We start from the raw sequence: 27,914 nt of genomic DNA on the forward strand, positions 1-27,914 counted from the left end.
ATTCGAGTACCCGTGTCATATGCATCTGATGGGAGGCAGTCTGTAATGCACCTACTGTTAGGTCATTTCCAACACACTCTTGCAGACGCAAAAACTCAAAAATGAGATTATTCCTCCCTCTCGTCCAAGAAGATGTCATTGTTCATAGATAATGTGATTATCCCTACTTGTACCATAGCATACGCTCGGCTACACTGCCATCTCTTTATCCTCGTGGCTAGCAGGAGCCATAATAACAACGCTATACATAATACCCTGGAAATTGCTAGTGCATGACTGCATGCAGGATCCCCATCGTGGACCCAAGAATAACTAATAGTTCCTGCAAGGCAAAACTGACCGGATCTCCCTGTTGCTAAACCAAACTACTTAAACAAACTCATGGCGTAGGTGATACCGCAGTTACATAGCTTTAAATTCTTTCCAGTTCTTCTCCTCATACTACCGATTTTTAGTTCCAGAATCGCCTATTTGCTCATTTCCTGTGCTTCCTTTACAGCAACGCGCACGCGGGTGAAGTCCTACCAAATGAAGATGTTGCTTCACAAGTTATTTTTGCTCCCTTTTGTCGCCCTTTTCGCCAGTGCTGCGCCCACTGCCGCGGACTCCGGTGTTCATTTACCAAATGATTCTGCTACTGCTGCCACTTCGAGTTGTAGCAGGTGGTATGAATTCTATGGTCGAGCAAGGTGGACATACACACAAGTGCAATGGTGCTTTGCGCAACAGAGCTCTTCAACAGTTATTACTCAGGAGCAAAGAAATCCACAGTATTACTGGGGGGGGTGCTTGGTATAATGGCAATAGACGCAAGTTGAGCTGGAGAGCCAAGGGTACGATAGTTGGCCAGCCCGACTTCGACTCAGGCGAAAATTCGAACGACGGTCCCGCCAAGAAGGAGATCTACACATATCAGACCAAACTCTCGGCTGGAACTTACGATGTCCGCTTGAACTACTATCAGGAAGGCCCCTACTGGGACGCTGATGCTGCCATTGATCAAAATGTGCAATTCCAAATACCTCTGGGAGAGTAAAGAGTATTCACTGAAGACATTGCTCGTGGTAGCGGGTCGAGATCCGCTAAACGAAGCGTAAGTTATATATCCAGAATTCCAGATTAGCCATAGATAGCTAATATTGCTTGCTAGGCTCTTGATGTTGTTTCCGAGATTCGGTATTGGGACGTGTACATGATTGGCCTCGGTATGGGTTTTTCCCTTCTTGGTTTTCCCGCACTGTGATGCAAATGCAGAGGCTGTAAGTAGTATATCATTACTTTTTTAACAAAACCGGCCACTCTACTGTACCTTTCTAGCAGTGTTGGTAACTAGCCGTGTACAGTAAGGGATTCGTGCAGAGTCGATTAATGCCCGCCCCTTCTTTTTCTAGATCTAGACAACAGCACTGACCCGAGTTGCATACAGTTGAATCACATTTCATCAAGTCACCATTGTAGCGCGAAATTGTTTGCTGACGACATATATTCTCTTTAGTATCTAGCTGGGCAGCTCCATCATTGAGTATCGTCTGTGATAGAAGATTTACTTGTCTTCTCCCCTTGCCGTCTACCGGATGGAGAAGTGTAGCCCCCAACGTAGTTGAAACAGATTCTCAGCTTGAGCCTCGCCTCGACAGAAATGACTCGACCACACCCGTAGGTGTTTCTAGACAGCAGTCCAAAAAATATCTGTCTTATTGAAGCGTTTAGTCAGATCCCGCTGGGAAATATGACAATCGCCGTGTCATCGGCGCTGAACCATGACTGGAGAGGACTGCAGAGGGACTGACTTCATTCCATCCGTAGCGCGAGGCCAGGGCCAGTGGGGCAGCGCAAGGGCGGACGCGATCTGAGCTAGGAACCCAGCCACCTATGCCAATTATCTAAAACCTTTGTGCCTGCTCGTTCCGACTCTTGGAGATATATATCTGAGCGCAATCACATCGTCTATCTTCATGCGCGTAGTCAAGAGCGCGTAGAAGATGCTAAGGCAAAATGCCCTGGAGCTGCCGGCGTCCTGGTTGCAGACTTGACAAGCGTGACAGAGACTCGCAAACTGGCCGAGCAAGCAAACGAAATTGGTACGTTCGACGCCGTCATTCTGAGTGCCGGATTGCTTTACGGCCCATTCCGCAAGACACCAGATACTGGAGTGCCAGCCATGGTCTTCGTCAACGTTATCACACCCTATATTCTCTCTTGTCTCCTTAAAAAGCCTAAGCGCCTTATCTTTATCGCTTCTGTTCTACACCGAGAAGCCAACACCAACGTGAAGGATATTTTCTGGCTTGAGCGCGGGGAAAAGGAATTCCAGGATTTCTCGGCATACTGCGATTCAAAGTTCCACATTATGCTTCTTACTAATGCGGTGACAAGGCGTTATGAAAACATTTCAGTCAAGTTGCTACCAAGCTTGGAGGTCAAGGTGGCACCGACAAGCTGGAGGATGGTGTCGAGACATACGTCATGCTGGCCGAAGGTGATTACGATCAAAGTCTCACTGGTTTATATTTTGAACCCAAAAGGAAGATCGGTGAACCTCTTGCAGCGACAGCGGACGAAAATTTGCAGGAGATTGTCGTTAAAGCTTGCGAGGATATCATCGGTCTTAAGCTAGTAGCTTAAGTTTCGCATGTCGGCACCCATTCATCATCAGCGTGTACCTTCTAGAACACATATTGGATTTTGTAAAACTTCTTGAGATTTTAAGAACCTAGGTCCGGACTCTCAATTCATGAAATCGCGGTGTCCTTCATAACAAATAGTTGATATCACATTTACAGAGTTATATCATAAGACTATTTTCCGGGTAAATACATATGCCCACTATAGAGGGTTACACTATCTCGTGTTCTCTCCCTATTTCGCGTTTACCCCTACTTCCTATTTAGAAAGAAGACTGTACATAAATTAAGCTATAAGGGGGAGGTTCCGAACTCCCTAAGAAACAGTCTTTGAACAATCTGACTTAGTACCTTCTCTCTTACCTGATTAATAGGCCTCTACCCTGGCTAGTAGAGTATCTCTTTACATAATAATACTGCTATATACTACTTTCGCGGCTTCTATATTAGAGATATTAGCCGCTATAGCTTTAGCTATTATAACTAAAAGTATAGATCAGGGTTAGTTGATGCTTCTCAAAAGATCTAAGGGAGAACATAGTGTAGTACCTAAGTATATTTTCTGACTTAGACGGATTTCTGATCAGAGAAGTAGGGATGATTTATAATATTTTAAGGGTGGGAGACCTTAAATTTATATCATGTTTACCGCGATATCACCAGTTTTTGGCACGCCTCGGGGGCAGTAAAATAGTTTGAGTTACCAGGAGCCTAGGTGATTATGAGCAAATAAGTGAAAGACAGCTTACACCGTAGCAGAATAGGGTAGGGCCCAGTAGATTCCCAGGAGCAATGTCCTTGGGTCGAACTGCTTAGCCCAAAAGAGATAATCTCTCGCTCTCTGGAATATATCAACGTTTGATTAGACGAGGCAGCTTCTCTGGCGATTTTTAGTGGCTCGGTCGGGGCTCAAAAAGAGTCTACAGACAGCGTTAAACTAGCTGCATGAGCCCACAGCTAGATCGCCGCCCCTACATTTATCTCAGAGACTACCGAACAGTTTAGGCTATATATTTCTCTGACAATAGTGCACTTAGTTATAGGTTAACTGTCAACTCATCGTTGACATCAAAGAATAGCTGCATTGGATCCTTGTAATCAACGAAGCCACAGAACGGTGGGCTGATACCGTATCCAAGTAGTCGTTGTGCCTCAGATGATAGTCGCTTGGCTTTCTCTGGAGGAACCATAAAGTACTGATTCTCAACCTGTCGAAACATGCCTTTGCAGAGGAATATTCCCACTGTTTCTCGCGCTTGATCACTTCGAAGTTGTGAGCGACGTTCATTATGGGTCAAAATGCGTACTCACGTCGTAGTGTTCGCACCTCCAGCGTGATATGTGCGGCCAAGAAAGAATAAGGAGTCGCCAGGCTCAAGTTCAGCAGCAACAGCCTCGTGATCATAAGGACAGCGCTTTGAGGGCCACTTGTGGCTTCCAGGAATCACAACGGTGGCTCCGTTTTCCTTAGTGGTCTTCACAATCGCCGTTACAGCTCCAAGCATCATCGGCCGATCACCATCCTCCACGTGATAATCAATATCGTCTCGATGCAAGCCTTGCTGCTTACTTCCCGGGTTCACTTGAAACCCGACCGTACTCGAGATCTGAGGCCTAGAAACAGCTGTCTGTCTCTCCTGGCCTACCCAGTGGTGGAACACAGACGTCAGCATACGTGCCGCCACACCTTGTAGAAGTGGATGCAGTGCAAGGGTGACGCAGCTGTCAGACTTCCCAAGAAGACCAACAGCTCGGCGAGTGGTTTTGGGGAAAAATCCGGATGCATCGCCTTCATCAGCATCAAAATGCGGCTTTAAATCTTCTCGAATGCGAGCCGTTGCCTCTTTAGAGATCAATTCCTCGACAATGAGGCCTCCATCTCGTTCAAGTACAGATTGAAGATACTCCGCAGTGACACCAGGGTCATTGGCATTGACACGCACTAGGGTTGGGCCAGACATTGCATACAGTAATTCCAAAGAAATTGTCAGTAAATTAATTCTACTAGATTATCTCTGACCTGCGATGAAAGCAAAATATATATACCATAGTTTAGTAGTATGGTGCGGGGGTAACACGAGTGCCAAGAGACGCTGACAGCCGGATTGAAGGTCCCGTTCGGGAAGTTCAACAGAGTTGGTATTGGTATACTAGCGTCCCCCATCACGCAGAGTGCCAAGTCTCTTATTGGTTTGTTGAGAACCTCGGCCGAAATTATTCCATTTGTTACCGTGCGACACCGCTCTACGTACGTTATCTCCCATAACCTTGAGCTGAAAGCCTTAGTTTGCTCCGAAAGATGAACTACACCCCCGACCGTCCGGATTTTTTTGGCTATTTGAGTACCATCCTATACCTTGGTAACAAACGCACCCGGCCCCGGGTCGCTTTTCTCCCTAGATGTGCTCAGATCTACTCAGTGAGCAAAAGCGGCGAGGGGTTGAGCACCAAAACGGAAAAGGAAAGCCAAGTCGTGGCATAGGAAATCCGGTACGTAGGCAATATTGACGAGATCGTTGAAGATCAATCGGATAGATCAGAGAGGGGTAAACAAGATGGTGTTTTTCAGCAGCAAAGATACTTAGTAAGCAGGCAGGATTCAAAATGGCAATTTGGGCCCACTGCCCAGATATGCCGACAGTTATTATGGTAGTGAATCTATTGTCTGTAATCATCTCCGAAGGTCAGTTTAGGCTACCAAGAAAAAGCAAAAATAGGGCACAAGAGCAGGAAGGAGGGTAGGAAAGAGGGAGAGTTTAGCCGAGGGACTCCGCCTTGCTTTAGGGGGCCTTCGGGGTATTCGAGTGAAGAATAGAAGGGCTTTAGAGAGTTTAGGTAAAGAGGCGTAAAGGGACTGAAGAGTAAAGCGGCAAGGGCTTTCGTTCTAACGAGTCTTGAAAAAATAAACCAAAATAAAAACATACAACAGCCAAAAGTATGGCCGACTTCACCTAGCGCCCATCGTTCGGTGCTGAGCGGCTCGCCGCTTTATCTAGGCGGGCTTCAGGCAGCTTCAGGCAGCTTCAGGCGGCAGTTCACCCACCTGAATATTCTTCACCCGAAGACCACCTAGGGTGCAGGGCTGGCCGTCAAAAGGCGTATTTGTATATCTTGGCACAGGGAAAGATTTCGCGAACCGCTGGCATAGACAGCGACGATAGATGAATTATAAGTACGCGCTAGGAGCGTCTAGCAGCGGTCTCCTACTATTCAGCCTCCCCTCTTACCTCGTCCCGCTAGCCTAACAATCACTATTCACACCCACAATAACCAAGAGCAAGGATCAAGCCGCTAATTTTACCTTCGTCGTGGATTTCGATCACCATAACAACTCAGAAATCTTACGTGCCGTTCTCCTAAGAACCAAGGGAGACTACCGGCGTGCACTTTGCATCTTTGACAAGTTAGTGCCTCTCAACAATACTTCACCTTCGGGCGGCCACCTCTCCAGGTCTCTAATTGCTTCCGTCAGATTCCTCTCACTACACCCGAAGGCGGTAAATCCGCCCGATATTCAAACCTTCAAGGCGATTATAGAGTTTACGGCACGGAAGGATCCTTCCCCCTTAGTTAGCTCCCCGTCTCCTTTGCTTTCGCCACCTAGCCTTCTATAGCAGTAACAGCGTCAAAGGGTAAGTTCTTCCGCTCCAGTAGGAATGAGAAAACCTCAGCTAGACTGAAAACTTGATCTTGCACCTTTGAAGCAAAATCCTTGGCAAGCCCCTCAATCGTCTCATCACCAATTTGTTCCTTGGGTTACTTGAGGTTGGGCATCTACTTGAAGGCAGTGTGGAAAAGTTAAGCAGAAATCTTCTTATCGGCGAGCTTCAAATGCACTTTCTTATGTGTGCGCCCTTGTTTCCTTCCTGGGCGTCTCGTGGGTTTAAAGATCGAATCTTGTCGGATCTAATCATTCTCCGAGCTGGGGGTCCCATTAGGTACCTATTTCAATTTTCGAACGTCGAGGACTGAGCCGCACTTGAATCATAGCGGGCGTTGCTTTCCGAGCATTGGTAAAACTATGTGAACGACTTCCTGGCAATCGTCGCCTGTCACGTTATGTGTCGTGAAAGCTTAGTATTCCTGTAATGTCCGTGGGAGGAAACATTAGAAGAGATGGGAGGGCGTCAGCGTCTAACCTCTGAAGAACGGGCGGTCCCGAGAGGTGTATTAGAATTAAAATGGCAAAGGAGCGTGAGGAGAATCCCTAGGGCTATTTAGAGATCTATGTACTCAGACTTTTAAATTCAGCCTCCAATACCACCTGGGAAGCTTACATCGACATGTCCGAAGTCTCCACGATAGGACCAGTGTAAATCTTGCGGGCGCGCACAAAGTAATACAGCGTGGCAAGGATGGTGCAGCCGCCGATACCGACAACGCTATAGTTCATACCATCCACACCGGGATTCATTTTCGAGGGCCAGAAGCTGAAGAAAATGATTATAGTGATGTAGATGACGGCAAAGAGATTCACCAAAGTACCAAAGACACCAGGGCAACGGAATGTTCCCCAGACCAGCTTCGAACCAGGCACGTTGATAATGTCGTCCTCGTTGTCGTTATAGAGGCTAATGTCTCCCCGGACGCGGCGGAAGAGAAGCAGGACAGAAATCGTGAGGTACGACAGGTACAGGCCAGACACGGCCATAGAAAGGATATCCCCTAGAGCCACACTGGAGCCAATGTTGATAAGGGCCAGGAGAGTAGAGATGGCGACGGAAAGTATGACAGAATAGATCGGTAACTGATTAGACGGAGAGACCTAGAGACGATGACGATGAGTTAAGTGAACGACTTATGCAGACAGGATCATTGTTTATTTACTTACGTTGCTCCACCACCTCCATCCAGGGACACCCCTGTCTCGGGCAAAGGACCAGAGCTGACGGGACGCAGCGGCTAGCAGTCCCATGATCGCGCAACAGTAAATAACCAGGACAATCGAAATCATGGCTAAAGTCCCTGGCAGCGAATTAGTTGCTTGGAAGAAGATCGCCATGAACGGGTATCCCGTGGGTGACTCTAGCGCGGATTTCAGGTCGCTAGCGCAGAAGAGCATCGCAATCAACATGCCAAACCCTAGGCAGCCGTTGATACCGACACTCAGTAGGAGAGCCTGAGGGATGACGCGCGCCGCATTTACGATCTCCTCAGCCATCTAATTCAAAGATAGTTAGCTACAACCATCGAATAGCTTCCAAGCAACTCAACACTTACGTGGACAGCGGCATCGCCGCCAGCGAACGCAAATCCTAGGCTCGTCATCCCAACAAACCAGGACAGCCCCTGGGTGGCAAATTCACCATCGTTCTGGAAAGACAGAAAAACATCATGGGTCGCCGCGTGGTCAGACATATACACTAAGGGAATCATGATGCCGAAGAATCCAAGGACGTGCACAACTAGGACAACGGCCTCAAGTCGGGGCAGAAGCTTTCCACCAGCCAAGTTCACCAACAATGCGACCAGCAAAGCCAGCCAAACAATCAACGTTCCCTGCCACGGCAGGGCATCATACTTAGAGTGGGCCAGGACCGCCGTGCCTTGGATCATGGTTCCGGTAAGAAAGGCACTGGCGGCAAACCCGCACTGCCAGCCGATTATGGTAAACCAACCCGTGATGTAACTGAGGAATTTCTGGAATTTGATCGGGGCAAGCATGGCAGCCCAGTGATATTGGCCACCCGCAGTGGGAGCCCTAGTTGGAGGGTTAGCTCTGCCGGTCTCAACAGAATGAGAAGACCTTAAGACGGTGAGCAAGCTTACATCGATGCCAATTCCGACAAGACCACAAAAATGCAGACAGTCCCAACCCATGCGAAGATGAAGCCGTACACCGCGCCCCCTGGGCCGCCACTGGGGTTCTGTTAGCGATATGTAACGGAAGAGTCGTGGTGATATTCACCCACTTTGTAACAGGGCTCAGGAAGGTCCTTGGCAAGCCGTTAGCAATCCCCCTCACCATGTCATGACAAGATCTTCGTCAGGCTCGGACTCACCCAAGCATACCCTCCCAGGTACCGAGGACAGTACAACTGAAGCCCAGGATCGAGAGAATGCCGAAGTTACGCTAACCAGATAGAAAAGTTAGTGATTTGGACTCCATTGCGTCGTGAACAGGGAACATTTCCGCGCATACCTTAAGAACAGGCTTTTTTCCCATACGCCGGAGATGGGCATTATCGCGGTCTTGAATGGACATGCCACTCCGGGTTTCGCCCCCACTGATCACAGAGGCCTGGTTTTTCAGCTCATACGCCACCATGATGGATTATTGAACTTTTGTGGGCAACGTTGGATGGACAGAGGAGAGAGCCCAAGGGAGGAAATGAACGACAGAGGAATAGGACCGATTCAAAAACACGAAAGGAAAAATATCAACATAAGGAATGGAATACGCGGACGACGGTTTCAGATTGAGGAAGGCGCAGTCTTACATAAACTATTCTCCTAAAAAGATTTGGCAGCGATCAATATTCCGTACATGAGTTTCCTGTGCAATTCCCAAGTCGACAGAGAACGTGATGTAACCTCGACGGCAATACACCTGACCGTGCCAGGGATCTCGGATCGGCGTAATCGGGCTGAGAGGCTAATATCGAGAATGATAGTTCATAGGCCGCTGACCACCGTAAAGTTCAAGCTACTGCAAGTTGCCGGGTGAGGCCCCCAATTACTCCGTACGGGCCAATCAATTACAGGAGAGTTCGGAAGGATGCGATGCTCCATATCGCTTGGTAATGATCGACGTTCCCAGGTCGTAGGAGGCACTTGAAGCTGTTTGGTTGATGCATATGCATCCTGGGTACTGTAGTAATGCAATATCCAATCGAGAAGTTGTCTGTTAAAAGCTCATAATCTACCCCTGGGTCTACTCCCCGTAAGTTCCGCTAGCTGTATTCAGCAATCCCTGTTTAATCTGGTAATCTCACCGTCTGTACTAGGACTATCGCTGGCCGAGTTATAGGCTGTCAAATTAATACGAAACTGATGATGATGTCAAATTCTCGGGCTTTTCGCGGCCTTTGGTTCGTATGCAGCATCTCACTAGTATGGACTGCGCCGTTGAATATCTACACACTATCGGTTGATCAAATCTGCGTTGAAGCCAACTCCAGCAGCAAAGCCTGGGTTTATCTCTACTGACGAAGAGACTGGAGTCGTCTCACGAATGTGAACTACGCGCCAGCCCCATGTTTTTCCGTCGTGTTCTTGTTGGATTGGTGGTAGGTGTAGAAGCCAGCACTCCTGGTACTGGTACAGTAGCAATAACTGATCCCCATGTCGAGCACCGGAACGCCGCAACCACCACAAGGGGCGGGAGAGGAGCGTACGATAGTTTTGGACACCAGCAGCTTCGAATCCCTGGCATGAGACAATCGGGAAAAACCGACTTCCTATTGGATACGTCGCTAACCTGTAGCTGACTAAGTCGGGGGCCAAAATCCAAATTGGTGGGAGGACACGGCAGAGGTCAACTCGTGAGGTGATGTACATCCTTGCCTCACGTTGGCGCTAACCTGTGCAAAATCTTGGAGAAGTTGAAAAAATACAGGAGAGAAAAAAGGAAATGGATTTCGTGCTAGGCCCGACGATCGCATCTCACACAAACGCCCGTCCAAGATAATAAAAATGCAGCCACGAGCACGCGGGTTACAGACACTGCCTACAAGCTTGACTTTTAGAATCTCCGTGCTGTAGCTCTTTCTGTCAAGATTGTTACTTCCATCCCTCCATCCGTTTCTTGACATCCAGCGTTGATGGGTACACGATTCAAGGGCGACACCAAAGACCCGGCAGTCAATGTCACAACATGGGTCCTCCTGGTCACGATCATCCTCAGTGTCTCAGTCCGACTTGGGACGAAGTGGCGGCTATTTCATAAATTGACCGCCGACGATGTCCTGATCGTGACATCCATGGTAGGGTTCGCCCGAGGCGATCTATGGGGGGCGATGATCCAATATACTAACGAGGGGACCACAGGCATTCGGCATCGCTCAGAGTATTATGGTCAACCTTGCTGTCGGATCCGGCTATGGGAAACCTTTCAAAGAAGTCTCCAGCGATCAATTTGAGGATGTGATGAAGGTTGGTCGATCGTCCTGGAGTATTTCTCTTACCAAGGCTGACTAGCAATGCGATGGACGTAGTACCTGTACGCGGCGAGTCTTCTGTACATCGTGAGCCTGGCTCTGTCCAAACTCTCTCTGGCAGTGTTCATCCGGAGTCTCACTCCGTCCACCCGAGACAAATTCGTCGCCCATGTGGTCAAAGGAATCATCTATGTCTGGGCGGTGGTTGTGTTCTTTGGCTCTGCTTTCCAATGTGAGGTGCCGCGCACCTGGGATTTCTGGAATGGCCGATGCTTGGATATTGTAAGAGCAATTTGCTGCGTTAAATGATGAACAACACTGACGAATCTGATACAATCTAGCTGGCATGGCGCTACTTCCTCTGCGGCTCTGTTATTGTCACTGACCTGTTGATCTTCGCGCAGGCGATGGTCCTGATCTTGAGCATTCAAACATCGCTGCAGAGGCGCCTAATCTTCGCGGGTATCTTTTTGCCTCGACTCCTGTGAGTGTCCTGTCCTTGAACTATCGCAGACGTTCCCCAGGAAACTAACCACCCGTGGCCCTCTCTTTAGAGTGGTGGTCGCCACGATCACCGAGCTCACCTACCTCAAAAAGGACACCACTAACCCGACCTATACCCTGTGCGAGATCACCATCTTTGAAGTGATCATCCAATGCCTGAGCATTGTGACCGCCTGCTGGGGACAACTCAACCCCTTCCTTTCGTGGATGCGCTCCAACGGATTCAAGATCCAAGGCGTGGGGGACACGACTACGTATAACTATAAGATGAGTTCGCTTCGCCGCGACCAGATCCTCGTTACGCAGGACTGGGAAGTGAACAGTCAATCGAGCCGGGCGCAGATCATCTTGGAGGAGACGTGGCCCGAAAATACCAGTCAGCGATCACCTGATGAACTCAGTAGATCATGAAACCGACTATTTTGACTCTTTTGATTCCTTATTGATTCCCTTTTTCCTTATTTTCCCTTTCCTTTTCAGATGCAACATGCTAAAGTGATTCCTACTGACATCTAATAATCTCTTTCTTTGTCCTCTTTCCTATTCAAAACATGGACTGTCATAGATACGTATTGGTTTTAGCTATGTGAACAAGTCGAGACTCTCAGCCTCGAGGTACAGTTGCGTTGATGATGCATTTCGTCTGACCTACGTGTAGCCGAGGCGACTGACACACGCAAGGGGGTCGTGGCGCCACGCAATTTGGGCTGTTTCCACCAGTATTTGCTTGGTCTCATCGTTGTTCTTCATATGAATCAGATTAGGCCGAAGCCTATAGATCTCTGCCTAGAGAAGCGGCCACAGATTCTCAATTGGATTAAGATCGGGCGAATGAGGTGGCCAGACCATCACTTCGATCTGCATATCCTCAAGGGCTCCGAGTACAACAATAGCGGTATACGTTGGTGCGTGATCATGCATAAAAATCCCATCTTCAGCTGATAGTAAGGTCGGGAGTACTCGACGAGAGACTCCTCAATAACAAATCGATTCACGCCACCACGCTCGGAGTTAGGATCCCCGAATAGGGGGATTAGACCTGTACGGCGATCCGCAGAAAATGCAGGCCAAAATATCTGCTTAACCTGCTTACCGCGATGCGGTAATCCCTAACATTGACCTTAGCTACGCTATGCTATTTCTAATACTGAAAAACGCTATAAGTTACTATTAAAACCCAACTAAACCAACTTCTCGTTGTTGATAGTGCGATCTAAGAAATTGCATTTGGTATGATATTTTAGGGTTTCCAGGACGGCTGGGTGTCCAGGTCGGCTGGGAATTAATTTAACTAACGTACGGAGTAATTAGACACGGCCCCGATGCTATTGAGCACTCTTGCGGAGATCGCTTTGCAAGATGAAACGTCTGTCCAAAACAGCGGGTGAAAAATCGTATTTTCGCTGTGGAACACGCCCAGCCTGATACAACTACAGATTTTTCACACTAATGAGAACGGCGGCAGCTAAGTAAATTGCCCACCATACCGTGCTGGAAGCCACAGAAAGGTGGCAAATCAAGCATTACTCCTGCCTCCACTTTATACAGCCTCGAACGGGTAGCTAGATTCTTCCCGCAGTCTCACAGCCAACCCCCACCCTCACATAGTTTACTAACTTTTAATTGGTCGCTAACTCGCTGACCAATGTAGAGGCTCCAAAAATAGCTGAATATCTTAAATGTAACGACGGAGTAGCTGATAAACAGCCCCCATTTGTGGCGTCAGGGATGCCGAATCTATCGCAATAAAAGGTTTTTATGCTGGCGAAAGCTTGTAAGAATCCTTATTCGCATAATATCACGTGTCAAAAATAGTCGTCATTCGGTGTTTATCGGAGGTAACTACAGGAGACGGAACATTATTAAACTAGCATGCCTCACGCTAACTTCCTCGCTAATACCCCTCCGCCAAACTCCTACAAAACCACATTCAGGCCAATTCCCATATGGAATCAACAGTCAATTCTCTCGTGCTGGAGCCGGCTACCCCGGAAGACGTCCCTGCGATCACAGAACTATGGTTCGCTGCGTTCACACAGCCAGTGATTGGGCATCTATTTCCCAACACCCCCGGTATGCAAAAATGGCACCAGGACTGGCACCTTGGCGACTTTCAGACCAAGCCGTACCAAAAGTACCTGCGCGTGGTTGACACCAACTCGAAGGATGAGCAATGCCGACCGCGGCTAGTTGCCTTTGGCAAATGGGACCTGTCCATGCCCGAAGAGCGAGGTCGTCGCTTTCCGCCATGGCATGCGGACTCGCCTTATCAGGAATGTGAGGACTTGATTACAGCGCTGGAGAAGGAAAGGAAGCGCGTTATGGGCGATGAGAAGCATTACTGTATGGATGATATATCTCACAATTAACATAGGAAAGGATTATTACTGACTTGGAAACAAAGACCTGGATACCCTCGGCACTCATCCCGATTATCAACGGCGTGGGGCTGGCTCTATGATTGTCAAATGGGGCTGCGATTTGGCTGATAAGGACGGCGTTGCAGCTTATGTGGATGCTAGCAAGGAAGGCGCACCGCTATACCAGAAACACGGCTTTGTAGATTTTAGTCCTCCCGGCTCTGAAGTGGCCTCGATGGCTCGCGGCAAGAAAACTGCATAAGTGATACTCATTACTTTTACTATAGTATCAATAGGGGTCGGTCGAAGGCCGAAGACGGGTAGTTGGCCTGTCATAGACCGACATCCCAGGGGCGGATATTTTGAGATTTTGACCGCAGCCTCAGCATCCTCTATAAATCAAGATACAAAACGCTTAAGTTCACTCTTTTGAACCTTGTTTTGATTGTTTCTTACCTCTAGTGTGAATGTGTGGGACGACAACTCCCATCGCCCCACCGTCTAGTACTCGTTGGACAAAGCCGTATCCGCATTGGTAAGGTACTCGAACGAATGGCGTGATTTGGTTTTGCAATCCTGCGGCGCATATAGCACTCGCATCCTGAAGTGATAGTGTTGAATGCTCCAAGTCGACAAATAGAGCATCAAATCCACCATTCTTGGCAAGTTGCACAACCGCGGGATTGGTTACTAAGCGGATACCAAAGGCCTGGAGAAGTTAGCATTCTTTGTGATATTCACGTTATGAGTGATGATATAATTCTGATCTCACTGACCTTGCATAAGGCTCCTTTGGAGACTTGGGTGTATAGATTGTTGAACAAAGACATGACTGAGAGACTGGAGAAGGAACGGCGTAAAGAGGGCCTCGGATCGTATATTTCTCTCACTTTAATAGAATTCATGTCTAACGAGTCAATGGATCTGGTTAAAGTAATACATAGCATAACATACTATACTCTGCCCAACTGATATGGCCACGATGAGTCTCGGGCCGGTAGCCCGAGAGTCGAACCAAAGATGCCCCGAGCTAAGAAAAAAAAATCCAGATATGGCTGGGCTCGAAAGACTAGGTTTTAATGCTCTTTTATTGGGAAATATGTACAAGTAAACGTATTGTTCATTATTGATTCCACCTGACTACTTGAAATCATGCAATATCCGGGAAGCCACACTACAAACACAGGATCCAATCTCGTACTGTCGTTCAAGTGCGCTATATGGATGACTACCCACTGGAGCCCGCTGGTTTCGGTGTTGCTGGTGCAACCTGTGGGAGTTCAAACAGGTGTGCTTTTAGGAACAGCTAATGGAGTTTATATCCTCCCAAATCATCATGAGCGTCCCCATCTCTTTATGCTGCGGATGATACGGGAATGTGGTCAAGTGCGGAGTAGACCCGGACTCATCACCAGATGGTTCCGGCCTTCCGCTGAGGGCGTATGCGGCAAGCTGTCCCTAATGCTCTTAATTATTTTATCATAATGCTGGACTTGCTTTCCTGGCCCGTCGCAATACTCCTCTTGCTCAATTTTTACAAACCCGATATCTTCACCTCAATGAGCCAACACAGTCTTGATTGGCTGCGAGAGAAGGCCATTGGTTGGAACCACACACCTCCGGTTGACAAGATCGATACCCACCATCATTGGGTGCCGCCGTTCTATGCTAAGGGTAAAATCTTGATCAGTGACAAGCACTTGGTTCCCCCACAACTAACATTATACTAGCCGGTGAAGAGCGAGGAGGCGATCCAAGTGGTTGGCCAACTAGTGGCCACGGTGAATCTATTTTCCGTGATCAGCTCCGATCAGGATCAGTTCAGGCCACCAAGAAAAAGCAAAGAGGGGCCCGGGACGCGAGCGTGAAGGAGGGTGGGAAAGAGGGAAAGTTTAGCCGAGGGGGCACTTCAGCGCTTCAGGGCTGTTCAGGGCGTTCGGGTGAAGAATAGAGGGCCTTCAGGTGAAGGGGCCTGACGGGGCAGAAGAGTAAAGTGGCAAGGGCTTTGTTCCAACCAACGAGTCTCAAAAAAATAAACAAAAATAAAAACATACAACAGCCAGGATTCGCATGTGGTCACCCACCATACTACTAACTGGCCGGCGTGTGGCTTACGTACGGCTGAGCGGACGGGAAGCCCTGTTCTCCACACCCTATGGTCGTATGTATGAATTTCCACCGAGAATTAGCCTATACAGCGATCGCATACTCCAGACATCTTCAAAATACTTGCAGAGAGGGGTGAAGATGGATCAACATAGACGGGGGTATAACGTACTGGAATCCAATCATGGCCTGACTCAAATGCTAAGAACTAATAATTGTCTTAGGCATCATAGGCAGGCCGATCACGGTCCTGACCAAGACTAATTACAGGGCAGTGTTAGGATGACTTTAAGCCATTTTATGCGTCTTCCTGTGGAAATGTGCGAGTTGACAAAACTCCGCTTTAAAGCTCATGCTAATGCTCCCCGGCTTGATCGGCTAGCATCTTAATGACCGATAGCCCTGTGGATAACTCAAAGCAATCTCTGCCCGTGGGAGCTCCATAATTGTTTAATCTGATAAGAACTGGCATCTTTATCGATATGTATGTGCAGTGACCCTTCTATGTGGTGTTCGGCGAAAGATCGGCTCCCCGACCGAGGGAGCCACACGCATATTGTAATGACAAGACCATTGTCATATAAAGGGAGACTCAGGATTGCCAAGATAACATTCACCTTTTCATATCAATGTACACATGTATCGCAAGTTCAGGGCATATCCTTGTGCTGATACTCAATGTACTGTATTGAGTCGGCTACTTGGTTTCTTCGCTTGGGCAAGTTGCCCACAATTCACTTGCGATTAGCTCGTCCACCCAGCCTGATACCGCATAAGCATAAACGTGTACTGAATTGAGAATGCAGAGAGTTTTACTTTTAGAGTGCAAAAATAAGTGAATCCCAATTCCAAAATAACCTATGGGCCTAGTAGACAATGTCGTAGCCAAGCAACCGAACGCGGAATTGCCACTCGGCACAATCAAACTTTGCCGACGCAACCACCAAATTCGCCGTTTCATCCAGCCTACGCACAATTTCACCGATAATCATCTCTAATACGTGCATCTCGTGCATTCTCCTACTGATATCGGCGAACTAGTATCAATCCCAGCCAAGATGCCGACTAATGGAGTCCTCAAGCGGCAGAAGAAGAAGTCAATTGCGTCAGTAGAGCCTTGAGTGCCGTCTCACCTACTCCCTCCAGCCACCCTTGCTAATATCTGTACCCTAGATGCCGGCGATGTCATACCCACAAGATTAAATGTTCTGGCGAACAGCCGTGTACCAAGTGTCGGCAAGCCGGCTGTCCTGCCGAATGTGCCTATGTGAATCGAGATCGTCAGATCAAGGTGCATGAAAGGTATGTGGGTCAGTCATTATCTGAGTTGACAAGTGCTAAACTGTTTGTTTCAGTTACCTGGATCAGCTTGCTGCTGAAAATGAACGTCTCCGTGAACAACTGTCTCGTTCACCAGGTTTTGGCTCTCCGGATGGAAATGTCCGCTCCGAAGGTCATCCTTTCCAAGACAATCGTGGTCACCTACCATACTGATTTGATCCTCAGATGCTCCCAACCCCGAACCAGACACTCATGTGCGGAACCCTATGCTTGGTGAACGAGCATGGTTCCAACCATATGATCCCTCAACGCCGCCAGTACACATCGGCGAAGCAGCCTGCACAGCCTTTGCCACACGACTCCGCCAAGTCCTCTCCAAAAGCAAGACGACATCTCACATGCCACGCACACAATACACACCCGAGTCGACATTAATGAAACTTCGAACCCCAGCCACTCAATGGCCGAGTCTTGCGCAGGCTCGTCTACTCATTCAAATTGTGTTTAACCAAGTTAGCCGGGTATATCATTTGGTTCTGCGCAAATCGACGATTGATGAACTCGAAGAGGCTTATCGAAAAGCCGACTTTGATAACGCCGTGTTAAAGTGCAAGTTCTTTGCTTTGTTTGCTCTTGGAGAGGTATACTCGACCCGGTCGAATGTATCGCTTGAATGTGGTGTGCCCGGGGTGGCATATTATGTTCAGGCCATGACGCTGATTCCCATCTTGCCGGAGCGGCCGAGCTTGACGCACATTGAGTCGCTTTTGTTATTGGTAAGGGAGTTTATTGCGAATAATTGACCCATCGACTTACCACTCGGTCTAGTCACTCTATTCATATTTCCTTAATCGCCGCCATTCTGCCTTTCTCCTGGTCGGCAGCGCCATGCGTCTTGGTCTGACTCTGGGACTGAATTATGACATCCCCGAATGTCAATGCCCCGATCCTGTAGACCGGCAACATCGAATCCGCCTGTGGTGGGCAATTTATGTCTTTGACCGGATGTATGGGTCCAAGGTGGGCTGGCCTATTCAGATTGCCGATGACGATATCCACGTTGAGATGCCCTCTACTGTTCCGGGCGATGTCCATGACGAGCAATTCTCCGATACTCCGTTCTTGGTCGCTTCAATTGATCTGGCCCGTATCACAGGACAGGTGATTGAGAAAGTGTACAGTCGCAAGAAACAACCCGATTCCTTTTTGCAGCGAGAGCAAAAGCTGCTTATCTCACTTAAGCAATGGGCGCAGGCGCTCCCCCCGCATGTTCGGTTAAATCGTGATGGGGCTGGTCCCAAGAATGTAGTCTCGCTGCATTTACAATTCAATCAGGTAAGTCGTCCTAGTCAAGAATAAGCCTGGCAACGGGATATAGTTCTGCTTGGTTTCAAACTGACTGGACCAGTGTATTATCCTCGCCACTCGACCGATCCTTCTCTACACGCTCATCCAATCTCGCGATGCAGACCACGCTGACCAAACCACCACGCAGACGCACGTCCAGACTCTCAAAACGCTGAGCGACGCATGCATCCACGCTGCAAGACACAACCACTCGCTGATCGTGGGGGAATGGACCAACGGCTCTCTCCCAATCATGGGGTATTTCTACGCACATTACCTCTTCTCCGCGGCCCTAATCATGGTCCTCTCCAGCCAAATCCAACCCGAGACGCACAACGACTACGCATTATTCGAAACGGCATTCGAAATTCTCCGCGCCATGCGCGACCACGGCAACCTCGCCGCGACCGAATTCTACGATAACCTGCAATGTGTCCAACAATGTCTCGACCAGCATCAGCCCTGTAACCCACATCCGAGCGCCAAACGGGGCTCAACCGCACGACACTCGCTCGCGGGCGAGTCACATCGCGTGCCGGATCAGCACCCAACCGATACGCTGCCTGTGCTCCCTGAGGCTGCCCGACGAGCGAGTGAAGTGGGTCTCTCTGGAGGAGGATCGGCGCTGGCTGACACGAGCGGTAGTAGTGCGCTGGGAGGGTTTGGTAATGAGATGGTGTTTTTGGATGAGAGTATGGAAGAGTTCCTGGCGCAGCCGGACGTTGATTTTGGGCCGTTGGATCCGTCGGGAGTGCCGATCAGCGTGGCGGATGCGATGTACTCGTGGCCGAATTTCTCACTGTGGACGGCATGACCTGCGGGTGGGATGATTCTGAAATAGACATCTGCCTGTTATGATGGAGATGTACCTATAGTGCCTATAGTGTGGCTGACTATGATAATAAGGGCTGGTATGATGACACTGCCAGCCGTTCTAGCGAGTGACTGGCGTTGGTTGGGTTGTCCGATGGGCCGTTGTCCGATGGCCTGACGGATTTGGTGATGACCACACAAATGACTGAGTCACGCTCGTCATGTGAAATAGTTACCTTCCAATCTTCTCTTCCTGCAACGGTCTGTCCACCGAGTCAGCAGTTATTTCGCAAACTATCATAGACAGATACCAAACTCTGTTTTCCCTACTGGTCGTTCCATCGTTGATTGTCCCGTGGAGGCTTCTCCCCGCAGTGGGTCCATGTGTGCTGTGCCTGACCGCCCCTCGCTGCCTGGAGATGAGCCTCGATCGCTGGTTCTTTACTCTCCTGCAGACCATCCCGATGCTCCTCCTCAGATCTCATCCTCCTCTTTTGGCCCTTCACCCGATCGTGCCAGCCCCCGTCCTGCCATGGCCTCTGCGACCAGCCACTGGGGGACCCTGATCAACCCGGACAAGAGCCCGGCCCCGCTGTTGGAGCAACTATGTATCGGGATTGCACAGTTAATGGTGAGTCATGCAACACAGGTCGACAAAAGGCCCAGTCCTTGAGTTTCGAAACGACTAGAATGTACATATACTGACTGCCAGAAACAGCCCTCGTTCGACTCCAACCCTACCACCGATCTCACTCCAGACCGCCTCGCCGCGTTCTATCGCAAGGTCGGCGGGAACTACGATCCACTCTTTCTCGAGACCAAATCTCAAGCTCTCTCCTTCATATACCAGTCCCTCGGGTGTTTCCACAGTCTGCAGCCCTCAAAAAGTCCCTACGAACCACCCGCGGTTCCCTCGCTCTGCCCAAATGGCTTCGTACGCTGGCAGACCATCCAGCTGCTCATGGACCCGGATGAGCACTGGCGATTCCTCAATAACACGGTGGGCATGTGGGATATTGTCGACGCCAAGGGCGAACCCTTTCCCAAGAATATTCCACGTGATGCCTTCCCCTCAGAACCGGACCCGGAAATGCTGCAGTGGCATGAAGGTGTCGCCAAGAGACTGGAATACGACTATGTGAAGAGGAACGTTCATCGGACGTCTCCTCCCAATTTCGGTGCTTATCATTATCATTTCAGTGGGAAGGATCCGTTGCCAGATGAGGAAGATTATTTTTCACATCTTCCGCATCGATCAGGGTCGCGTCGACACAAGACCCATTATGACTCGGATCGGCCGAGTCGACGGAAAAGTCACCGGCGGCGGTTGAGCTCTGATGACCATCACGGTTCTAGTAGTCGCAGGCCGGAATCGGGATTCTTTGCCAGGCCAGATGGCGGTCGCTCGGGGGTCTCATCTCCTCGAGTACAGTCTCCAGGTGCCCCGCCCTACACGGATCGTCCTCTGCGGTCCAGAGGTCGGGATCATCCAGCGTGGTATACCAATCCTCTTAGCCCGGGGATGGACGACGCACCACCACACCCTCATTTTCACTCACACTCCCATGAGGCCGATGCATCGGATCAATCCCCTCGCAAGGATGTCCCCGATTCAGCCCCGAAACACCGCTCTCGCCGTCAGAATCTTTCCCCGCCACCTGATTCCCGCGGACGCCGCCATTCCCATGATGCATACACGCGGAAACCCTACCGCGAAATCTCACCGATGGGTACCCGGCGCTCCCATGGCAGCGGCAGCCACGAGCTCCGATCTTCAAGATCCAGCAAGTCCCGGCGTGAAGGACGATCACGCTCCAGACCTCCCCCTCCACCAGACATTCAATTCCGCGACCCGATCTTCGACGGTCCCGTGCCGGCACCTGCACCCGAGCCCCCGCAGTATAGCGCGATGCCTCCGCCGCGGGCTGTGCCTCGTCACCGGTTTAACCTCGAGCCAGAGGATACCCGGCGAGGTAGCTACAGCGGCGGGAGCACGGGTGGCAGTCGGCCTGGTAGTGGTGGGAGTGGCTCAGAACGGCCGCGCTCGTTTAGCAGTGCCGGACTCCACCCACGGACTTCTCGGTGGACGAGTCCTGTTCGAAGTTCTGCGGCGAAGCGGTATGTCCCGACTACGTTGGCGGAAGATGCTGCATATAATCCCTCGTTGCCGCGACGAGCGCCTCTATACGACTGATGATTTATGACTTGATGGTTTCTTTTCTTTCTATGATGCCTTTGTTTTTCCGTCCTCCACTCTGCATATCCATATCATCTCTTTTCGATTTCAATTCAGCGTCAGCAAGCAGCATTTGTCAGTCACGAGTCACGACATATATCGGTGCTTACTGGGCGGTGGGTTTATTTGATCTTTGGAGCGTTGTTTCTTGATTCAGTTCCCTGGTTTCTTGTCGTTTATTTTTCTCAATGTCATCCAACTCTTCTCTACATACTCCATTGTGGCATCTCGCATCGATAGCGACCTTATGATAGTCACGAGCATACACGAAGCTACAAGCTACAATGAATTCACATCTCATCAAACAAACCACAATCACCAATCCATTCATTCCTAGAAATAATAATAACCCTATCCCTACAATCCTCAATAAAAGGTCTTATCCAACAACTCCAAAATCTCCCGCGGCAACTCCCTATACAGCCCCAACTTCCCCCTCACAATCAAATCCTCCAAACTCCTCTTCTCCACCTCCCTATCTCCATCCCAAACGTCACCCCCCAACGCATCAACACAGTCACCTGCCCCCCACCGCCGTCGACAATACCACCCCAACCCCAACGGCTTTCCCAATCGCACACACTCATCAATCTGGCTGTCAACCTCAGCCAGACTATGCTGGAAAATCTGGGGCGCGACACCGTGCTTTTTCTGCAGGGCGGTGGCGATTTCGGTGCCTGTGCTGCGGAACTCGGAGAGGCCGATTGTGCGATTGTGGAGGATGCGGATTGGGGTGGTTGGGAATATGGTGGCGTAGGCTGTTGCGACGTAGGGTCGGGTACTGGCATGGTGGGTTAGTATAAGTTTTGATTGAGATATGGTTATTTAGCAAGATTGAGGATTGAGAAAGAAATAGGATTGATGTAGAGTTAACTTACCAAATATTCAACACCTGATTCCTCGAGTCCCCTGTGAATGCAATCCTGTTGCCCACGACGTCCACGCCCAGCAATCTATAACAATATCAGCTTCAGCTTCGGCGTCCAGCTTCCAACTTCCATCTCAATCTATGTTCAAGAACAGCAACAACAATAATAATAATCTGGAAACAAGACACATACCCAGTATTTAACCCAGACTCCGCAAAAACACCCGGCAAAATCACACAAGTCGCAACACCCGCTTCCCTCGCCGCACGCTCCACACCATCTTTCTCCTTATTAACGGAGATCCGCAGACCCTGCTCATCGCAGCGGAATGCCAGATCCGAAGGAACAAAGAGCTGTACGTCCGTGTGCGGGATGGCCTGGATAAAAGCGTGTTGGAGGCGGATATCTTCTCTTCCAACGAGTGATCTATAAAGATAAACCAACATTAGCATTAGTATTCGTATTACTTTTATCCTGAACGAGTGGAATGGTAAAAATCGTATTGTTTGAAGTAGGGGCCAGCTACATCAAAATATCAACATCCTCCAGCGCTGCACGAAGAGCATCCTGGTCTTGGACGTCTACTTTGATCTCGTCAAATCTCCCCTTTAACCCGTTTGCATTTGAGCCTGGTCTGTAGAGGAGTTTTGCTGGGGCGCCAGAGGTGAGGAGGGCTTGCGCGATAGCTGAACTGGCCCAGCCGCGGTGGCCATATATTGCGATGCGGTTGTAGAGCATTTTATGTGTTTATAGCGTAGTAGGAGTTGGGAGTAGAATTTAATGAGGAATTGAGTGATTCAAATAACAAGGGGGATGGGAATAGTACGTAAATTGATAGCTTTGGAATGTACTGATCGTGATGGTCTAGGAGCTGTTGGGTATACCGTCGTCTTTATAGGTAATTGCAATGATTCAGGTTGAAATATCATGATGTTGACAATGATGGTTGTGTTTGCACCACACTTGATAGTCTTTCCCATCTCCGAGTCGGAATGGCAGATACTCCAATAAAAAGCCGCGTCGCGTATCCCTCGCGTCAAAGGAGATGTTTGGTGTGTTTGGACTGTTTGAGGTACTACGTGGGGGCCAGCCTTCAGCCCTTTTCGCGCCAATGAGAAGTGCAGAAATTAGTATGTTGCTTTTTGCTGGACCAGGCTGTGCGTTGCCTGTTTGACTCGGATTTGGAGATGTTTGTCTTGAATGGATTCGCAAGATGTCTTCCCTTTTCATGAGCTTGTGAAATGATTTTTTTGAGTGGAGACTTCAATATATGTATTACAGGGAAGTAATATTAACAGTGCAGCATGGAGCTCTCCGACGCAACTCCACCCATAATGAAAGTCCCCAGCCAAATCCCACCCAGCACAGACATGAAATAGCCCACATTCATCGTCATAACTCCCAGCATGCTATACTGGCATTAAAAATTTCATCCGAGACAGCAAATCTGAGAATATAAGTATAGAACGACAAGAACTCACAGTAAATAAGCCATGCCCGCAACAACCAACTCATACGTCGCGCGACCCGCCGCCGGATTCACACGCCAGCGCGACCAGCGACGCCCAAGCTCCTGCATGCTCAACCGTACTCTAGAAATACGCTTCGTCCGAGCCTCGTCAGGAATATTCTCATCCAACATGCTGTGCCGTACGCTATCGGTCCACGCACGTCCCTCGAGGATCGGCCGGAGAGCAAGGAGGACGCGGAGTATGACGGCGAGCACGATCAGGAAAATGCAGGTCCCGGCGTATTGGCCTTGAGTGGAAGGCGTCCAGGCGGTTGAGTAGAGGGGAGTTTTGAATGAGGTGAAGAAGGTCATGGCCATGTCGGACATGTACATCATGGACGAGGACATGTCCATTGAGCTGGATGTTGAGGTTGTGGTGGACATGGACATGGACATGGTGGACGTTGCCGTTGTCATATCGGACATGTCCATCATTTTGGGTTCTTTTCGACGGAGCGGTGATTAATTAAAAAGGAGCCAGCGGGTGTAGCTGTTATATGGTATGATGTTCGAATTAGCAGGCCTTGCTAGGTGCTCAAAAGCAAAAGTCGCTCTATCTCAATAATTTCTGCTCAGCAGCCGAAAGGTATTATAAATAACTAACGAGAAAGTCCAAAATCGAATATCAGACAATAAGTCTATGCAGCGGCTGATTTTATTGATTGATTTTCCCATTTGTGCTCCCCCTTACTCGACCCGACAAGACCCACGCCCAGCATCGTTCTGTTCGAGTTGTGGAACTCCATGCGACTCGCACCACGCGAGATTCCCCAATAACGGAACACAACATTCTCCGAGCTCTGTACAGACAATCCATCGCACTCCAAACAACCAGTCAAATCCCAGCCCTAGCGGGCCCCGACCGCGTGCCTCAGCCAGATCAATCTTGGATGTGCACCATCAAAAAGGGCATGATTGGCTTGCGGGAATCGGGCGGAGCTAAGCAGCGGGAAGATCCACTTGGTGCGATGGAAACGCCCGCAAATATGCTCATCTTTAGACCGAAGAAGGGAACTTGCGAAGCGAATATGCAATGGGATTATGAGAAGGTATGTCCAGTATCGTTGTTCAGGATGTTTGATAGATTGATGTGGTCCTGGTTGGTCCACTTGGATAGCTGTGAATCCGCTCTGAACGGAGAAATGGAGTCCATGCCAGAGACTATTTCCAAAAGGAGAAACCGCATACGCGAGATATGAGAATATTTGCTGGCTTTTGAGCAGGATAGTTAAAGTATCTGTGTTAGTCAAGCATACTGACCGTGCGCGCAATCGCATGACATGCCGTTCGTCCAGTGTACAGCGAGAGCTCTTATGAGCACATTCCAAGCCTGCAAAAGCGAAGATTGAAGTCCTGGGCCGAGCACGATTTGAGTCGAGGGGCCGGCTTTGGAAGTGGAGTCGCGCGATCGAAGGAGAAAAGTCGGGTTTCCCAAACACTGGAAACTCAATGATACGTGTCTATCTGAAGGGTTCTGTGCTTGAACGTATTAATAATGCTGGCCTGCTCGAGAGGATCGTACTCGTCTATATTTCTTCAGCATATCCCACAATATACACCGTGAAACTAACCAAATCACAATACACAATACACCCTTAACAAATATTCCCCCTCAGGCACCGAGCGTCAAAACAGGTTCCTACCACATCGCAGCCATGGATATGGCCATGAGCATGCTTCCCTGGCTGGACCAGCCAGTCCTCCTGCACTCCAGTCGCGATGCCGGCAATTGCACAATGACCGCAGAGCAATGTGCATTCAAATCCTCTTATTGGCTGTTTTGGTACCAGGCAGACCACCGCTACGCCTTACCAACGGTAGCCTTCTTCCTGGTCGCAATTGGGCTGTTCACCATTGGACGTGTCGTTTCGGGGATATCGTCCCAGCGTATTAAGCAGCACTCCTTACTATCTCGGATCTTTGCAGGATTCCGTTTCTTGTCGTATAAGGGGTGGAGGATACGTAGCTGGAATTCGCAGTCGATTGGAATGTTCCTGTTGGGTACGGTTGGGCTGGTTTTCTTCTTGGGTATGTTCAGCGATGTCGGGTGTTGGATATGAGATGTGAGCTCCTCATTGCTAACCACCTTCCATATAGCGATGACCCTGGGGCCACGTCCATACTACTGGCCCAATACGAAGGAAATCTCCTACGGCAATTCCCCGCCCATTGCTACCCGGACTGGCTTCATGGCTTTGGCTTGTATGCCCTTCTTGATGTACGAACGCTGCATCCCTTCAATCAGTGCTTCGACTTTCTTATTATCAGCTCTAACTAGGAAACAGTATCCTCAGCGCAAAAGCCAATCCAATCACCGCTCTCACTGGCATATCCCATGAGAAACTCAACATCTGGCACAATTGGGTGGCTTGGGCCATGTTCGTGCTAGCCCTCATCCACACATTCCCGTTTATCGTCTTTCACATCTGGAAAGGCGACCTTGTCGAGCAATGGAGTAGCGGTGGAGTCTGGGTCACTGGTGTAGTTGCTATCATCGCTCAAGCATGGTTGACCTTCATGTCGATCCCGTGGATCCGGTATGCCCCTTTCCCTGATATGAATCTATACCCCAGGCCAGCGTAGTACTTACACGATCTTTTCACTCAGAAACCGGTACTATGAATTTTTCAAGGCAACTCACTTCTTCATGGCTATGGTCTTTGTGATCTTCTTTTTCTTCCACTGTGATTTCCGCATGTCCTCCTGGGATTATTTCATCGCCACGGCAGTCCTCTACAGCCTGTCCTGGCTCTACTCACAATGCAAGACATACTTCGAGCACGGCCTCCGTCACAAGGCGCGACTCGTACCCGAGTCCGAGTACACGCTCCGCATCATGATTGACACACAAATGGAATGGGGACCGGGCCAGCACGTTTTCCTTCGCTTCATCACTTGTGGCATGCACGCACTCACTGCACATCCGTTCACGGTCTGCTCAGTGCCCCAGAGAGACTGCCAGAATCAACTCGTCTTCTATGTCAAGGCAAGAGGCGGGTTAACGGGTCGGCTGATGGCGCTGGCTCGGAAGAACCCTGACGTCCAAATTCCTGTCCTTATCGACGGTCCGTACGGCGGTATTCCTGCCGGTCGGGTTGATGATTTTGATCGAAACCTTATCATCGGCGGCGGTGCCGGGGCAGGAATTACACTCGCTCTGATCGAAGACTTTATCCGGTTTGAGGTTAATCAAACGCCAAGAGAGATGAAGGTGATCGTTGCAACTCGCGATCCAGGGATGCGGGCTTGGTACATTCAAGCATTGGAGGATATTGCGGTGAGGCATCTGCAGCAAAAGCCCGTGACTGGTTTGTCCATTCACATTCACGAGACTTTTTCAGAAAATGAGGTGCAGCAGGTCGAGACAAATATCAAAGCAGCGAGCAAGGCAGAGAGCATTCGCTCAAAAGAGTCCAGTAAATCAACAAGGGAACTGTTTAACATCCAATTCTTCACTGGGCGACCGGATCTCGCGGCTGCAATTCAACGGATGGCTGATCAGGAAACTGTCTCAGTTGGTGTGGTCGTGTGTGGACCCTCTTCGATGATTCACGACGTTCGTGAAGCAGCCGCCGTTGCGCAGAAGGATATTCTTTCTGGAAAGCCTGGTTATGCGAGAGAAGTATGGCTGCATAGTGAGAAATTCTCGTGAGTATCTGTACTCCATTGACGGTCGAATGTTTTCGAAGAACATACTAACATGAGATTGCAGATACTGAGCATCTTGCCAGTGTGGAGGAAAGAGACGAAGCATGAGTTATTGTTGTGTTGCAATTTTTCCAACGGCCACATATACCCTTTGAATATTACACTGCTCAACTTTCCATTCAACTACTTCTCCAGCAGTTCTGTGAGGAACTGGATTCCTGCCCACCTGGTGTATGTCTCAGCTATCCTAGTGGAGCTCAATTCGGATTTGTTATTGTAGTCCCAGAGCTACCTATGGCCTTATACGCTTGCTGCCACCACTCCAAATTCGCTTATTCAGCATGAGCTACTGGGCTCGTCGGTCGTCCCCGAGGAACCCAAGCATTAGCCGGTATAAGAATCCACGAGATGATGGCGAAGATTGCCACGATAGTCAAAATGATCGGTGCATCTAAAAGTGTCCAATCAGCAAATTCCTACGCAGCAGAGACCAAAATTTACAGTTCAAAGTTCAAAG

At 49.4% G+C, this 27,914-nt stretch overlaps 12 protein-coding genes across 12 annotated transcripts; 7 read left to right on the forward strand and 5 right to left on the reverse strand.

Moving 5' to 3' along the window:
• Positions 1 to 625: 625 nt before the first annotated feature.
• Positions 626 to 1,036, forward strand: N7458_000176 (uncharacterized protein; the record flags this gene model as incomplete). Its single annotated transcript, XM_056903570.1, has 1 exon — positions 626 to 1,036. One exon carries the CDS (start codon positions 626 to 628, stop codon positions 1,034 to 1,036), a length of 411 nt encoding a protein of 136 aa, XP_056771337.1.
• A 603-nt stretch (positions 1,037 to 1,639) lies between these two features.
• On the forward strand, positions 1,640 to 2,625 carry N7458_000177 (uncharacterized protein; the record flags this gene model as incomplete). The annotated part of the gene is made up of 3 exons (XM_056903571.1): positions 1,640 to 1,656; positions 1,966 to 2,368; positions 2,413 to 2,625. 3 exons carry the CDS (start codon positions 1,640 to 1,642, stop codon positions 2,623 to 2,625), a joined length of 633 nt encoding a protein of 210 aa, XP_056771338.1.
• A 1,036-nt stretch (positions 2,626 to 3,661) lies between these two features.
• N7458_000178 (phytanoyl-CoA dioxygenase family protein) lies at positions 3,662 to 4,585 on the reverse strand (the record flags this gene model as incomplete). The annotated part of the gene is made up of 2 exons (XM_056903572.1): positions 3,662 to 3,887; positions 3,936 to 4,585. 2 exons carry the CDS (start codon positions 4,583 to 4,585, stop codon positions 3,662 to 3,664), a joined length of 876 nt encoding a protein of 291 aa, XP_056771339.1.
• A 2,312-nt stretch (positions 4,586 to 6,897) lies between these two features.
• Positions 6,898 to 8,892, reverse strand: N7458_000179 (uncharacterized protein; the record flags this gene model as incomplete). Its single annotated transcript, XM_056903573.1, has 7 exons — positions 6,898 to 7,389; positions 7,456 to 7,785; positions 7,845 to 8,325; positions 8,394 to 8,483; positions 8,537 to 8,560; positions 8,627 to 8,697; positions 8,767 to 8,892. 7 exons carry the CDS (start codon positions 8,890 to 8,892, stop codon positions 6,898 to 6,900), a joined length of 1,614 nt encoding a protein of 537 aa, XP_056771340.1.
• Positions 8,893 to 10,387: 1,495 nt separating this feature from the next.
• Positions 10,388 to 11,638, forward strand: N7458_000180 (uncharacterized protein; the record flags this gene model as incomplete). Its single annotated transcript, XM_056903574.1, has 5 exons — positions 10,388 to 10,549; positions 10,614 to 10,718; positions 10,781 to 11,005; positions 11,065 to 11,207; positions 11,278 to 11,638. The coding sequence occupies 5 exons, from the start codon at positions 10,388 to 10,390 to the stop codon at positions 11,636 to 11,638; spliced, it is 996 nt and encodes a 331-aa protein (XP_056771341.1).
• A 237-nt stretch (positions 11,639 to 11,875) lies between these two features.
• On the reverse strand, positions 11,876 to 12,264 carry N7458_000181 (uncharacterized protein; the record flags this gene model as incomplete). Its single annotated transcript, XM_056903575.1, has 2 exons — positions 11,876 to 11,934; positions 12,129 to 12,264. Coding segments are annotated over 2 exons (195 nt in total), but the record flags the coding sequence as incomplete, so codon positions are not given.
• Positions 12,265 to 13,123: 859 nt separating this feature from the next.
• Positions 13,124 to 13,856, forward strand: N7458_000182 (uncharacterized protein). Its single transcript, XM_056903576.1, has 2 exons — positions 13,124 to 13,570; positions 13,632 to 13,856. Exons 1-2 carry the CDS (start codon positions 13,174 to 13,176, stop codon positions 13,847 to 13,849), a joined length of 615 nt encoding a protein of 204 aa, XP_056771343.1. The 5' UTR covers positions 13,124 to 13,173; the 3' UTR covers positions 13,850 to 13,856.
• Positions 13,857 to 17,862: 4,006 nt separating this feature from the next.
• N7458_000183 (fungal specific transcription factor domain-containing protein) lies at positions 17,863 to 19,135 on the forward strand (the record flags this gene model as incomplete). Its single annotated transcript, XM_056903577.1, has 2 exons — positions 17,863 to 18,309; positions 18,470 to 19,135. The coding sequence occupies 2 exons, from the start codon at positions 17,863 to 17,865 to the stop codon at positions 19,133 to 19,135; spliced, it is 1,113 nt and encodes a 370-aa protein (XP_056771344.1).
• A 381-nt stretch (positions 19,136 to 19,516) lies between these two features.
• N7458_000184 (uncharacterized protein) lies at positions 19,517 to 21,328 on the forward strand (the record flags this gene model as incomplete). Its single annotated transcript, XM_056903578.1, has 2 exons — positions 19,517 to 19,765; positions 19,853 to 21,328. 2 exons carry the CDS (start codon positions 19,517 to 19,519, stop codon positions 21,326 to 21,328), a joined length of 1,725 nt encoding a protein of 574 aa, XP_056771345.1.
• A 408-nt stretch (positions 21,329 to 21,736) lies between these two features.
• N7458_000185 (uncharacterized protein) lies at positions 21,737 to 22,977 on the reverse strand (the record flags this gene model as incomplete). Its single annotated transcript, XM_056903579.1, has 4 exons — positions 21,737 to 22,151; positions 22,249 to 22,323; positions 22,432 to 22,665; positions 22,766 to 22,977. The coding sequence occupies 4 exons, from the start codon at positions 22,975 to 22,977 to the stop codon at positions 21,737 to 21,739; spliced, it is 936 nt and encodes a 311-aa protein (XP_056771346.1).
• Positions 22,978 to 23,530: 553 nt separating this feature from the next.
• On the reverse strand, positions 23,531 to 24,103 carry N7458_000186 (copper transporter family protein; the record flags this gene model as incomplete). Its single annotated transcript, XM_056903580.1, has 2 exons — positions 23,531 to 23,648; positions 23,721 to 24,103. The coding sequence occupies 2 exons, from the start codon at positions 24,101 to 24,103 to the stop codon at positions 23,531 to 23,533; spliced, it is 501 nt and encodes a 166-aa protein (XP_056771347.1).
• A 1,301-nt stretch (positions 24,104 to 25,404) lies between these two features.
• Positions 25,405 to 27,505, forward strand: N7458_000187 (uncharacterized protein; the record flags this gene model as incomplete). The annotated part of the gene is made up of 5 exons (XM_056903581.1): positions 25,405 to 25,777; positions 25,847 to 25,967; positions 26,035 to 26,286; positions 26,357 to 27,384; positions 27,462 to 27,505. 5 exons carry the CDS (start codon positions 25,405 to 25,407, stop codon positions 27,503 to 27,505), a joined length of 1,818 nt encoding a protein of 605 aa, XP_056771348.1.
• Positions 27,506 to 27,914: the final 409 nt, after the last annotated feature.

This window comes from Penicillium daleae (assembly GCF_028827525.1).
Source record: "Penicillium daleae strain IBT 16125 chromosome Unknown utg000001l_segment0_segment0, whole genome shotgun sequence".
NCBI lineage: Eukaryota > Fungi > Ascomycota > Eurotiomycetes > Eurotiales > Aspergillaceae > Penicillium > Penicillium daleae.